This window comes from Notolepis coatsorum (genome assembly GCF_963971535.1).
Source record: "Notolepis coatsorum genome assembly, chromosome: 4".
NCBI lineage: Eukaryota > Metazoa > Chordata > Actinopteri > Aulopiformes > Paralepididae > Notolepis > Notolepis coatsorum.
The window spans coordinates 58,936,269-58,951,268 of NC_140168.1; the positions used below are offsets into that span (position 1 = coordinate 58,936,269).

Sequence of the window (15,000 nt, forward strand, 5' to 3'; positions counted from 1 at the left end):
GGCATTTCACTGATAGATATCTGCTACCACCTAGTGGCAAGAGGAAACATCAGGGATATCCTGACACAACTTGTATTTACCTGCACTATTCTTACCCTGCCTACTCTTATACACTGCCTATCAAATTCATGTGTCGGTTATTGCACTTTTTACTTCTTACTGATGACTATTTTTAAACTGAATCATTTTAAACTATTTTTATTATTTGCTAGATCCAAATGTGAAACACTGTGATTATTTGTATTACTGAATAGAGAGCCTATTAGGATGCTAGATCCTAATGTGAAACACTGTGATTTGCCATACCTTGCTATGCTCGCTCATGCCTGTATTTTTTATGTCCGTTCTATTTTATAATTTTTTGACTATTTTTAAACTGAATCATTTTAAACTATTTTTACTATTTGTGTTACTGAAAACTGTAAGCGGAGAGCCTATTGGGATGCTAGATCCTAATGTGAAACACTGTGATTCTACCTGTCTATCTTTTTATGCTCGCTTATGCCTGTATTTTTTACTGTTGTGAAGCACTTTGAACTGCAACCTCTGTATGAAAAGTGCTATACAAATAAAGTTATTATTATTATTATTATTATGATTCCGCACATTTGATGCTTCTTCATATAACAAAAAACTAAAATGGTTATTGAATGTTACATTTGGACTTGAATTTCATGCAACTGAAATAACAAGCTGTTCAAAATAAACTCTGTTCTTCGCACGTAGCCTACATGTCTGCATTTTGAATGAGGGAGGAGTGAGGGGGTTGGGGTTGGCCCGCCAAGTCATTTGAATGTGGACCGGGCAAAACATTTATTGGGAACCCCTGGTTTAAGGTAACAGTGTAGTTAAGGTTGGGGTTAGGGGGGTGAAGCTATACCCATGCGAGCACCCGGATGTGTAATACATACACATTGTACATTTTCATAAATACAGAAATATATTACTTATGGCTATAACATAACGTACCTTTTTTCTGTGGTCAATTAATAGAGATCGGGCTGCCATTATGCCATAATGATTATGGGTCCTTTCATTAAGTGGGATTTTTCAGTGACTTCCATGCAGCTACTGTACCAAACGCTACCAAATTCTGCTTCCAATATCCAAACAAAACCAGATGATGAAGTGAATTTTCGTTTAACCGAAAGGACTTTGGGGTTATGCTAAATCAGATGCCAGAATGATACATTTGAGAATAATAATGGGTGAAGTTAAATCGTTTCTAATAGCAATTACCTAATACATTTCAAACGCTATGCTTGCCACTCCGCTACACCTAATGTTCCACCACCCACAGATACTTTTAAGATAATAATGAAACACAGGGGATCGGTCCGTAGACATGCTGCACGATGTGTCTCTGAGTCAGCGACCTTACTAAGAGGAAGCCATCAGAGCAAGGATAAATGGAGCTGCTAATGCAAGGGTGATATATCCACCGCTAATGCTCTGAAGATGAAACGGATGCCAACGGTAGCGCCAATATGTAATGACTTTCTACCGTACACGTAAATCTTTCGTTTTTTTTGGCTCTACAATCCCATTTCGCTGCAACAAGTCGAGGTGAACAGACTGAAAACATTATCTTATTAGATACAACAGATGTTGTATATATATATATTTATTGCAGTGGTTTTCTGCTGGGGACATAATTCGCAGCAATACATATTATAATATTTATTCCCACCCCTACAGGGCACCCAAAGCAAACTGAAGGCTATGAAAGTCTACGGAGGCAAAAGGGAGTGTGTCTGTCACCATTTCAGAGTCAAACTACCTGTTACAGTACAGATAAATCCTCTAAGTATTCTCTGTCCAAATACCAGGATGTAAGTTAACAGCTGCACAAAGTAAAGGATTCAATGTTAGTTGGACTTGAAAATGATGACGATCAAAATCAAATTCACCCAAATGAACTGTTGTAGCCGTTTCCCGGCTCTGGGTCTACTGTGGAATATGTATGAAGTGCTTTTTAATGTGGCCCCATTACTTGAAATGAGTCTTGTGGCTAATGAGGAGCTGGGTATCCAGTATGAAGAGCAAGAAAAGAGCACGGATTGTGCCAAGAAAGGACTCCACCCTTCGACAACATTGAGTAGGATATGTGGCTAAATGTCCAAAAAACACTAGACAACTGGTAAATATGACTTTCTCCTCGTATTTGCTGTATTTAGTGGCTCTAAAAGGTTTGTTTACAGTTGTAACATTTGTAAACATTGGGAGTAAATAACATATAGCCTGATTTACACTGAAAATTACTTCCCCCATATTGATACAATTCTTCAGGAATGTGTACAGTATATTACTGGTAATATGCCTGACATTTATATGGTCAAAATAAATCCCAAAATAGGGGCTTTAAGTACTCTAAAAGGGACAAAAAAAAATATGCAAATGAACACAACACAAGAATGCAATGGCCCCTTTAAAGTCAAATACTTCAGCAATTTTTCTTAAATAGAATCTTGCGAGGAGGACTCTCACAATACTAGTCCACCAGGGTTTTGACTCTTACTCTCACCATACTAGTCCACCAGGGGTTTTGACTCTTACTCTCACCATACTAGTCCACCAGGGGTTTTGACTCTTACTCTCACCATACTAGTCCACCAGGGTTTTGACTCTTACCCTCACCATACTAGTCCACCAGGGGTTTTGACTCTTACTCTCACCATACTAGTCCACCAGGGGTTTTGACTCTTACCCTCACCATACTAGTCCACCAGGGTTTTGACTCTTACCCTCACCATACTAGTCCACCAGGGTTTTGACTCTTACTCTCACCATACTAGTCCACCAGGCTTTTGACTCTTACCCTCACCATACTAGTCCACCAGGCTTTTGACTCTTACTCTCACCATACTAGTCCACCAGGGGTTTTGACTCTTACTCTCACCATACTAGTCCACCAGGGTTTTGACTCTTACCCTCACCATACTAGTCCACCAGGCTTTTGACTCTTACTCTCACCATACTAGTCCACCAGGCTTTTGACTCTTACTCTCACCATACTAGTCCACCAGGGTTTTGACTCTTACCCTCACCATACTAGTCCACCAGGCTTTTGACTCTTACTCTCACCATACTAGTCCACCAGGGTTTTGACTCTTACCCTCACCATACTAGTCCACCAGGGTTTTGACTCTTACCCTCACCATACTAGTCCACCAGGGTTTTGACTCTTACTCTCACCATACTAGTCCACCAGGGTTTTGACTCTTACTCTCACCATACTAGTCCACCAGGGTTTTGACTCTTACTCTCACCATACTAGTCCACCAGGGTTTTGACTCTAACTCTCACCATACTAGTCCACCAGGGTTTTGACTCTTACTCTCACCATACTAGTTCACCAGGGTTTTGACTCTTACTCTCACCATACTAGTCCACCAGGGTTTTGACTCTTACTCTCACCATACTAGTCCACCAGGGTTTTGACTCTTATGTCGCTTTCACACAGGGGCTGTTTGGTCCGGACTTTCGGACCAGAATTCGATAGTCCGGTTTTTCGGGTCTGTGTGAATGTGCGTCAAACTCGGTCCGCGGACCAAGCAGGCGAACTCTAGTCCGCCTGAAAACATAGGTCTCGGTTCGGCTTCATCGAACCAAACGCGAACCAAATATAGGAAGTGATTATTATTACCACTGCTCGCAGCACTCACTGCAAAACAAGCACACTGCATCTAATCTATCTATCTATCTATCTATCTATCTATCTATCTATCTATCTATCTATCTATCTATCTATCTATCTATCTATCTATCTATCTATCTATCTATCTATCTATCTATCTATCTATCTATCTATCTATCTATCTATCTGTGCATCTTGGGAAGAAGGAAGAAAAAACGCGGCTTATTATTATTACCGAGGCGCGCGGCTTATTATATTATTAATAAAACAGCTACTTGTGGGCACTCATAAAAACACCGTGGTCTACAAGTTGTTTAGCGAGAGGATGGTGGTAATGTGCTTCAATAGAACAATGGATCAATGCCATGTCAAAACTCGGCTCCGCTGATCTGGAGGGCTCCGCAGTCCACACACAGACACACACACACGCGCGAGCGCACACACGGGATCGCAGCCACACACACATTTCCACTGTCCAATAGACAAGCGCCCTTTTCGACCGCGTGACATTGTTCAGAAGGTCTCGGTCCGCCTCACAGATATCTGTGTGAACGCAGGCGAACCAAATGAAGAATGCAACAATGTTGCAACTTCACCCCCAGAACCGCACCGAGTCCACCAAAACTATATGTGAAAGCTACCTTACTCTCACCATACTAGTCCACCAGGGTTTTGACTCTTACTCTCACCATACTAGTCCACCAGGGTTTTGACTCTTACCCTCACCATACTAGTCCACCAGGGTTTTGACTCTTACTCTCACCATACTAGTCCACCAGGGTTTTGACTCTTACTCTCACCATACTAGTCCACCAGGGTTTTGACTCTTACTCTCACCATACTAGTCCACCAGGGTTTTGACTCTTACTCTCACCATACTAGTCCACCAGGGTTTTGACTCTTACTCTCACCATACTAGTCCACCAGGGTTTTGACTGTTACTCTCACCATACTAGTCCACCAGGGTTTTGACTCTTACTCTCACCATACTAGTCCACCAGGGTTTTGACTCTTACTCTCACCATACTAGTCCACCAGGGTTTTGACTCTTACTCTCACCATACTAGTCCACCAGGGTTTTGACTCTGACTCTCACCATACTAGTCCACCAGGGTTTTGACTCTTATTCTCACCATACTAGTCCACCAGGGTTTTGACTCTTACTCTCACTATACTACTCCACCAGGGTTTTGACTCTTACCCTCACCATACTAGTCCACCAGGGTTTTGACTCTTACTCTCACCATACTAGTCCACCAGGGTTTTGACTCTTACCCTCACCATACTAGTCCACCAGGGTTTTGACTCTTACCCTCACCATACTAGTCCACCAGGGTTTTGACTCTTACTCTCACCATACTAGTCCACCAGGGGTTTTGTAAGGAGATAACCAGTGGGCTTCTTCCCCACTGTGCATGCCGCTCACCTGCAGTGGACCACCACGGGCCCGGCGTCGGGGGGTGTCGAGGCCTTGACGCGGCGCAGGAAGGCCAGCAGGCCTGTGGCGTGGTAGGGCACGCCGTGCTCCGGCCAGGTGGTGAAGTGGTACTGACACACCTCGTGCTTGGCAGGGTAGCCTCGCTGCGGAACAACACATACATCAATGCTATCATCGGGTGCAGTGTTGGGGTCTCGCCTGGTACGGCCGGACCCAGCATAAAGACGACACAGAACGAAGGAGCAAACGTGTGACACCATCAGGTATAAAGTGAGGCTGCGACGTTCACAATGAATTAGAGACTGATTTCTCTGACCTGCAGAATGTTTTTCAGTATATGCAAATGTATTTGATTCTACACAGTGTTCTCAGTTCTGAAACAGAAAATGGACCATATATTCTTCTGGGTATTCTTTATTTAATCTCGAAGGATCGTTGAGAACAAGCTCTCATTTACATCTAATGACATGGACAATGTATATGGAGCAGCTTCAGTACTTAATCCTCAGCATTACAATGCACAGTATCCACCACATTAGCAGGCAGTTGTATCAGTCAACTGTGAACTTTCACTGCTGTGATTATATTTATTAATGTAAAACAGTTGGACAAAGATCGTATTTATTTATAATATAAGTCTGTTTCATCTAGCTAGCAAAGCACTGTTTGGAGAGGCAGTATTTATCTAGTTTGACATAATCAAGTGTTTCACCAAACCAACATTGCGTAAACAATAAGGCTCTTGCAAAATAAAGCACATGGCTAATTTGCATATTTGGTCAAGCAGTTGTCACGCTGCTTGTGGACCGTGTAGAACCAATCTGACTCTACATTGTCCTCATATAAACTGTCGACTCGTGGACATCTGTCAGGCATGCATTTGCATATTCATAGATCCTTGCTTTCTCAATGAGGGTAAAGGTGTAGAGATACTGCTGAGCCGTTTTCAGCAGTTTATTGAACACATTGTTATTCAATAGAGAACCCTTTTTAAGGGTTTAAAATTAGGGATGCTCGATATTGGCTTTTTTACCGATACCGATATTCCGATATTGTCCAACTCTTAATTTCCGATACCGATATCAACCGATATCAACCGATACCGATATATGCAGGGTTTCCCCCCCCCAAAAACTGAATAATTTCAGGTAACTAATAATTTCACTGGATATATATATAACAAATTTATTGTTTTTTTCTTTTTTTAAACCGATACCGATATTTTCCGATATCACATTTTACTGCCGATATCGGCCGATAATATCGGTCGGCCGATAATATCGGACATCCCTATTTAAAATACATCTGGAGGGGATCATATTCTCCCTGGGGTTAAGTACCGTACTTTTCGCACTATAAGCCGCACCTAACTATAAGCCGCAGCAGCTAAATTGAATGATGTGTACATATATAAGCCGCACTGGACTATAAGCCGCAGGTGTTTTAATGTTAATTACCATATGTAATTAGCATTGGGACACAATACTGTCGGACAAATAACAAGAATTAACTCATTTACAAGTTGTATTAAGTTTAGCAAATAAGGAAACAGATAAATAACATTTCAATGCAGTCAAAAAAGCAATATTTAGATTTTTACATTTTCGGGTTTGGTCACGTCGAGTCACATATAAGCCGCACCGTTATATAAGCCGCAGGGTCGAAAAATGGGGGGAAAAGCCGCGGCTTATAGTCCGAAAAGTACGGTACTTTGTTACACTACATTACTTTGACGTTGCACCCTAAAATGTGTGTGAGCAGACACTCAGCAGACAGCGGTGTCCTTCATGGTTTAAAGCACGTGACAACAAACGGGAACCAACTGAGGGGACGAAAACAAGGGGTTTGGGGAATCTTTCTGATTTGGCCTATTATGCCGATACATTTGTTTTTAATAGTCCAAGAAATAATCTATGTTTCTTTGAATCTCCAACAATTCAGAGTGATTGATAACATACTGTATGTATATGTAATGTAAGTAAACAGTGTATATTTGTTAAATCAGTAACTGTAATGTGTACTGAAATTACTTTGTAACAGGAAAAAGGTCATGCAAACACAGCGCTGCGTTCACTTTGTAACACCCCCTCCCCCCAAACACCAATCAGGAAGATGATGAACCCAAGTCAGGAAGTACCGTGTTGTGGTGTGTGAATTTGAGGGAAGCTGTGGGGATGGAAAAGCAAAGTAGTTTCCGGTCTCTCCGTGTTACCAGAACACTGGCAGATAACAGAAAAGGCAGGGCGTGACGGTGACGTGCGAGCGTGACTCACCCTCTCCATGGCGAAGGTGCGTACAGTGTACTCCGCCAGCGTCTCCGTCTTCAGTAGTGTGATCTTGATGTCTCCGTAGAGCTCGCTGTCGTCGGGCCAGTACTTGCAGCACTTCACCTGGACGGGGTAAAGAACGAGTGTGTTCACAACGTTAAAGGATGGCTTCACTTCCCATTCTACTCTACCGTTCCCCTTGTTTTGTCGCCGTGTCGACTGCCTCCAGTAGGACCGAACTCAGCCGACCTCGACAGTGAAGCCGCTACACACTGTAGCACATCACCCCAGGCTCCCCCTCAACCCATTCTTCACACTGCTTCCATCTGCTCGTGGACAGAGGTCCCTGGCCTAGAGACGGGCACATTTAGTTTCAGTTATGTCCGCTCTGCCATACCATCACTCAAAATACCCCCGCTAATTGTCATTGTGTGTAAGTACAGCTGGTTCTCCTATCTATCTAAACATTGTCTGGCACGACAGAATGGTAGGATTAAGGTTGGAAATCAGCAGATTGGCCCTTTAATTCAGTCTTGTGACTGCAGCATGCCAATAAAGTACTACTACTACTACTACTACTACTACTACTACTACTACTACTACTATTACTACAGTATTACTACTACTACCACTATTACTACTGCTACTACTAATAGTACTACTGCTACTACTAATATTACTACTGCTACTGCTACTACTACTACAACAACGACTATGACTATGACTATGACTACTACTACTACTACTACTACTACTACTACTACTACTACTACTACTACTACTACTACTACTACTACTACTACTACTACCACTATTACTACTACTACTACTATTACTATGACTGCTACTATTACTATGACTATTACAACTACTACAACGACTACAACTACTACTACTAAAAACAACAACTAGGAGTTCAGAAGCAATCAATCTTTAATATTAGTGGAGCTTAGTAGCTTAGTTGGCATGTCACCACCAGAATTCAGGCTTCTTTATCTCCCTGGCTCTCAATATCTTTAATCATAGAAATACAACATAACTTTTTGAAAAATAATACCCTGGAGTGGGGGAATTAAATAATCTATCTTCGCCGTGACTTTTTATTAGAATGATGACTCTTTTTTTTAACCAAGTTTGTATCTCAAAACTTAATCACTACAGCTCCTTTCCCTCCTTCCCTCTCTCTTGTATCGTACCAGGAATCCTACCAGGAGGAAGGAAGAGAGGAGAAGAGAGGATAGTCCCTATACACTTCAGCATCATATAGACAAGACGTCAGGTGAAGATGACGTCAACACAACATTTTAGTCAGTAGTACTCAAATATAAGTTGAACGTATATACCTACTTAAAAGGGGCACTGCACAAAAAAAACAATGCTGATTTATTTTTCTACATATCCCCAAACTCCACACATTCGTTTAGTTCAACAGTTACTGAGAGTTTGAATATGTCTTCCAGTGATGTCATCAGAGGATGTCAACATTGAGTCCTTGTGTTGTGATAATTACATAACTCAATGAAATGATGTAAACTAGATCCGGAGCTAGTGTCGGGACAGCAGGCCACATGGTGAAATTAGCATGATTATTTCGGGGTCACAGAGACCCCTACAGAAGCACTCCGAAGTGAGGATGTTCTGGTGAAGTGAAGCATCCCTTCTACCTCAAGTCTACGGTGACATGAATTTCTCATGCGACCGTGGCTATTCATCAACCATCCATTATTGCACCATAATATCGGGTCAACAATGAGCTCTATAGTGTCTTCCACCTTCGCATCTCAAGTTTCAAGTTTCTTTAATAGTTGTCATACAGAAGTACAGAATACTTTTATACAAAATGCTTCTTACTGTTACGCTCCAGAGACTGTGCAAGACAAAATAAGTATGAAATAAAATAACATAGTATAGCATGTAAATTAGAAGTAAAAAAAATTAGGTCACAGTGTTCAGTATAGACATATGTACAATGTTCGATGCAGAATAGACGTAACTGAGTTACCATATAATATACAATACTATGCAGTGTACTAATATACAATACTAGTGCAAGGCAGAAATGGGATGAGGTGCAATTTAGGTACAATTTACAGTAGGTGTACGAGTTGTAGTGCAAATCCTTTATCAATAAATATAAAGTGTGTTTGTGTGATCTAAAGTGTGGAGAGTGGGTGCTGCAGTGTGTTGTTTGTTTAAGTGAGTGTGTGCGTGTGGGTGTGTGTGCTGTGTGCATTTGATGGTTGTTGCATAGTGTTTATTGTTCGTTTAGCAGCCTGATGGCCTGGGGATAGAAGCTTCTTCTGAGTCTTTCTGTGCTCGCCTTAAGACTCCGGTATCGCTTGCCTGACCGCAGCAGTTCAAAGACGCAGTTGTTCGGGTGGCTCGAGTCCTTAATAATTCTCTTAGCCTTCCCCCTGCACCGCTTGTTGTAAATGTTCTGGAGGGTGGGAAGCCCCCCTCCAATTGTGCGTTCGGCTGAACGTGTCACTCTTTGTAGTCTGCTACAGTCTTGTGCAGTGCTATTCCCAAACCAGGAGGTGATGTTGCCAGTCAGGATGCTCTCTATTGTACATGAGTAGAAGTTCCTAAGGATCTTCTGACTGACTTGGAACTTCCTTAGGCGCCTGAGGAAGTAGAGGCGTTGTCGTGCCTTCTTCACAACACTGTCAATGTGTGTGGTCCATGTCAAATCCTCGGATATGTGGGCTCCGAGGTACTTGAAACTGTTCACTCTCTCAATCGGTGCCCCGTCGATGCTGAGGGGGCTGTAGTCCTTGACCCCCGACCTCCTGAAGTCCACAATCATCTCTTTTGTTTTGCTGACGTTCAGGGAGAGGCAGTTCTCCTGACACCACTGTGACAGATTCTCTACCTCTTCCAGGTAGGCCCTCTCGTCGTTGGCAGAGATCAGGCCCACCACTACTGTGTCATCAGCAAATTTGATGATTGTGTTGTTGTTCCGCTGTGCTACGCAGTCATGTGTGTACAGGGAGTAGAGGAGGGGGCTCAGAACACAGCCCTGGGGGGCCCCTATGTTGAGCGTGATGGATGAGGAGGTGCAGTTGCCTGCTCTTACCACCTGGGGTCTGCCCGTCAGGAAGTCCAAGACCCACTGGCAGAGGTCATAGTTCAAGCCCAGGTCCCTGAGCTTGGCTATGAGTTTGGAGGGGACTATGGTATTGAATGTTGAGCTGTAGTCGATGAACAGCATTCTCACATAGTTCCCCTGCCTCTTGTCCAGGTGTGATGCTGCTGTGTGCAGCACATGGGCTATGGCGTCCTCTGTGGACCTGTTGGGGCGATATGCAAATTGCAGGGGGTCCAGGTTGATGGGGAGGGAGGAACAGATGTAGCCCTTCACTAGCTTCTCAAAGCACTTCATGGCTATGGAGGTGAGGGCTACAGGGCGGTAGTCGTTGAGGCAAGCAGGCGTAGATTTTTTGGGTACAGGGATGATGGTGGACTTCTTCAGACAGGTGGGGATGACAGCCTGTTCCAAGGACAGGTTGAAGATGTCAGTGAATACCGGGGCCAGTTGGTCGGCACAGACTTTTAGGAGGCGGCCGGGGATGCCGTCCGGTCCTGCTGCCTTCCTGATATTCACTTTTTTAAAGATCCGTCTCACCTCATGCTCTGTTACCCTGAACACTGAGTCTCCATCAGCAGACCCCCCCCCCCCCCCCCATTGCCGTGGTTTGTAGGCTGGTGTTGTTATTCACAGCCTCAAACCTCGCATAGAAGGAATTGAGATCATTTGCTAAGGAGATGTCACTGTTCAGTTTGAGGGAGGTGCCTTTGTAATCTGTCATTGTTCTGAGGCCCTGCAGTCCATGTCACAGGCCTGTTCCCGCAGCCTTCGATAAAAAGGGACAGCGCAGGTACAGCAGCCTGCGGTGAATGGAACCGTATCAAAGGATGTTCCAGCGGCTTGGCCCGCGTCTAACGTAAACATGGGCGCTTTGACCTTGGAGATCTGCCATCCACAATACTGCAGGCAATCACTCCCAGACCGCCAAACTGGATGGGGAGGGTAGGGCTGATCCCTCAGCTCCCAACAAAGCCCAGTACGAGAGAGCTCTTCTGATACGTGATGGATGATAAAGTGTATGTGTATTTGTGTGTGTGTGTGTGTGTGTGTGTGTGTGTGTTCTATACGTCCTGGCAAACAAGAGGAGAAGTTGCAGGACAAAGAGGAGGGAGAGAGAGTGACAGATAGATAGATAGATAGATAGATAGATAGATAGATGAGAGAGACAGAGAGAGAGAAAGAGAGAGAGAGAGAGAGAGAGAGAGAGAGAGAGAGAGAGAGAGAGAGAGAGAGAGAGAGAGAGAGAGAGAGAGACGGAGAGTGAGGGATACAGAGATAGATAGACTGTGAAACAGAGAGAGATAGAGAGTGAGATAGAGAGAGAGTGAGTGAGAGAGAAATAGAGAGTGTGAGAGACAGAGAGAGATAAAGAGAGACTGAGAAAACCTACCCTCCCCACCTCCACCAGCTTAGTGATCATGACAATGCTGAAGCAATTCTCCTGCCAGACCATTCGCCAGAAGTCGTAGATCATCTCCTGTTTAGGACCTGTGGAGGAGGAGATGGGGGAGGGGGGGGGGTTAAGGAGGAGAGAGAGGAGAAAGGGGAGGGAGTATATATATAGAGAGAGAGGGGGGGGAGAGATGGGGGCTCGTAAGTCAGAGCAAATAGCTGGCAATAACCATCAACGTGCAGCGTTGTATAATCCATGCCACAGAATAGAGTAACAACATGTCAGCGTTGAACTATGGCTCTGCGCCGTGTTCTCCTATAACACCGGGAACAAAATGTCATTTCAATACACCCACAAATCCTCAGAGCCCATTGCGCAAACAAGGGGGGGGGGGGGGGGGGGGGGCCCTGCAACGGCGTCACCGCCTTGGCACAAATCACAACCACCGCGCGGCAGATGACATGTTCATACATTTCATTACATTACATAGTCAGCTTTTTAATTTTATATATCGTGCGCCCTCCTTTCTTCTCTCACACTTCCCGCCGCAAAAAGGGCTTTGCGGGCTTTGCCCTTTAATGATAAAGATGTCTGTTGTTTTCTACCGTGCAGTTTGTTTCCTATGAATATGGTGACCTATGCTGAGAGATGACTCAGATGGCTTGGTCAAAAGAAGGTCAGTCCTTATCATGCCTGGCTCTGTCCTAGTACGTCGACGTTGCCGAGATCGGTTTGTCCGCGCGTTTGTTCTCACCGTCTCTCACCGCAATGGGGGCGGTTTTGGTTCCCTCTTAAAAGGAATACGGTGACATTTTGAATTTGAGTCTTGTTACACCACGTTGGAATGCAGTTTCCATGTTGGCATTTCAGTATCAAACAAAGCGTTCTGCGGGCGGCTACGTGGTGCAGTGGGCAAGGCGCTCACCACGAATACTGGAGACGCTGGGTTCGCCTGTTCGAGCCCAGCGCTCCACATTGCTTTCAGTTTAGCTGGTCGTCCGTACTAATACACATTGGCAGTATTAGGGGGTGGGAAACTGATGGGTGGGGATCGAGCGTTGTGGACAAGGACTCCTACAGGTTGGTTGGTGCGCCTGCGCAGTAGAATCAGGAAGCGATGGGGGCGGCGCCCCTCCAAAGTGCAGACCCCTGACGCTGAAAGATCGCGCCGCGCAGGTGGAAAGATGCGACTGCTGTTACCTCGAGTATCGGAGGGGACTCGTGCTATGTATGACTTAGTCCACATTGCAGCCGGCTTGTGGGAGGCAAGAAACAGCGTTCGAGACAGGGGAGGATTGAATTGGATGATACGAAATTGGGATGGGAGAAAAATAGAAAATGGGAGAAAAAAGTGGATAAAAAAGAAAAAAAAAGCGCTTTGCTAGCATTGGTTGGCATTCCTCACTCAAACCAATGAGTACCTCTAACTGTGAGCTACACCTCTTTGTTTTTAGCTTGTTGCTAGCGGAACACGTTGGTTTCAATAAGGAATGCTAGCAATACTAACAGGCTACCACTAGCTGATTTACCGGTGGTGGTAAATAACTGACTTCACAAGTTATCAACTGACTGCATGAAAGGATGAGGATAGGTTTTACGTGATAAGATTATGAGGGCTAGTTTGGCTTGTATATAGCAGGGCGGCATCATCCTGAGGCCATAGAGGCTCATATAGTGGCGACACGCCTGGAGGAGCCCATGGTCGTGGAACAAGGTGCGTGACACACCACACATTACATTAGTTACAAATGTCTTATCTTGAAAAACATTTAATCGTGTTGGGTAGCCTACCCTCGATTTCCACGACTTGGGAGAACACGTTTTTTTGAAGCCAAAGAGATTGTTCATTATTATTCTGTGTGCCATTTTTAAGTTCTGAGATATCACATTTCCATTTTGTTTATTATTTAGTATATATAGTGATAGAACTCATGTATACATTCATATGACATAACTGTAGCATAGATATTCTGATAGAAAAATCTCACTTCATTTTGCAATACAGGGTTGAGGTTATACATGCATCATTACACAATTAAACCAGGCAAACCTATTAATAGGACAAAATGGCTGACTCCATTGGGTTAAATGGCGGAAGGAGGAATACGATTGGACTGAGTGAAAGGTAAGACATTGTGATTGGCTGTAGACATGAATTGACGTAAGCTGATAGTCGGCGCGACTCAAGGGAGGGTGTGTTAGGAAGTCATTTGTATACTCAAGCTCTTCCCGCCCGAAGTTACGTCATAGACTTCAAAACTCAAAATGTCAAAATGTAAAAAGTATTCCTTTATGGTAAGAAAAGGCGTGGGCTTTGATCACAGTATATAGGCTACTGTATGATCAAACAAAATCAAGCAGTGCACATGTTCTTTTCTTTTCTTCTTAGTATTCAACTGTCACCTTAACAAGAGGAATCAAAAGGTAAGCAATTGCGCGCCCCGGGGCAAACGTGGCTCTGTGCAGGAGACAGACAGCAGCAGGACGGGGAGGGTGGAGAACCACCTTGCCTGCATGGCTTTTCAAAAACAGCAGCCAGGGCAGCGACAGTGGACTGCATTGTGCATGCTGGGACTGGGTGTTAGCAACTTAACCCAAGGGGTGTTAGCGACTTAACCCAAGGGGTGTTAGCGACTTAACCCAAGGGGAGCTAGCGACTTAACCCAAGGGGAGCTAGAGACTTAACCCAAGGTGGGCAAGGTGAGCTAGAGACTTAACCCAAGGTGAGCTAGAGACTTAACCCAAGGTGAGCTAGAGACTTAACCCAAGGTGAGCTAGAGACTTAACCCAAGGTGAGCTAGAGACTTAACCCAAGGTGAGCTAGAGACTTAACCCAAGGTGAGGCTAGAGACTTAACCAAGGTGAGCTAGAGACTTAACCAAGGTGAGCTAGAGACTTAACCCAAGGTGAGCTAGAGACTTAACACAAGGTGAGGCTAGAGACTTAACCCAAGGTGAGCTAGAGACTTAACCCAAGGTGAGCTAGAGACTTAACCCAAGGTGAGCTAGAGACTTAACCCAAGGTGAGCTAGCGACTTAACCCAAGGTGAGCTAGCGACTTAACCCAAGGTGAGCTAGCGACTTAACCCAAGGGGAGCTAGAGACTTAACCCAAGGTGAGCTAGCGACTTAACCCAAGGTGAGCTAGCGACTTAACCAAGGTGAGCTAGCGACTGCCT

At 44.4% G+C, this 15,000-nt stretch overlaps 1 protein-coding gene across 1 annotated transcript in view; it reads right to left on the reverse strand.

Moving 5' to 3' along the window:
- The window catches only part of ptprua (protein tyrosine phosphatase receptor type Ua), a gene marked incomplete at its 5' end in the record, with an annotated part of 205,691 nt that overhangs the window by 32,733 nt on the left and 157,958 nt on the right, over window positions 1–15,000 (reverse strand). The window contains 3 exon segments of the mRNA XM_084311954.1: window positions 5,064–5,218; window positions 7,349–7,465; window positions 11,821–11,918. Of these exon segments, the coding sequence (XP_084168080.1) occupies window positions 5,064–5,218; window positions 7,349–7,465; window positions 11,821–11,918 (370 nt within the window).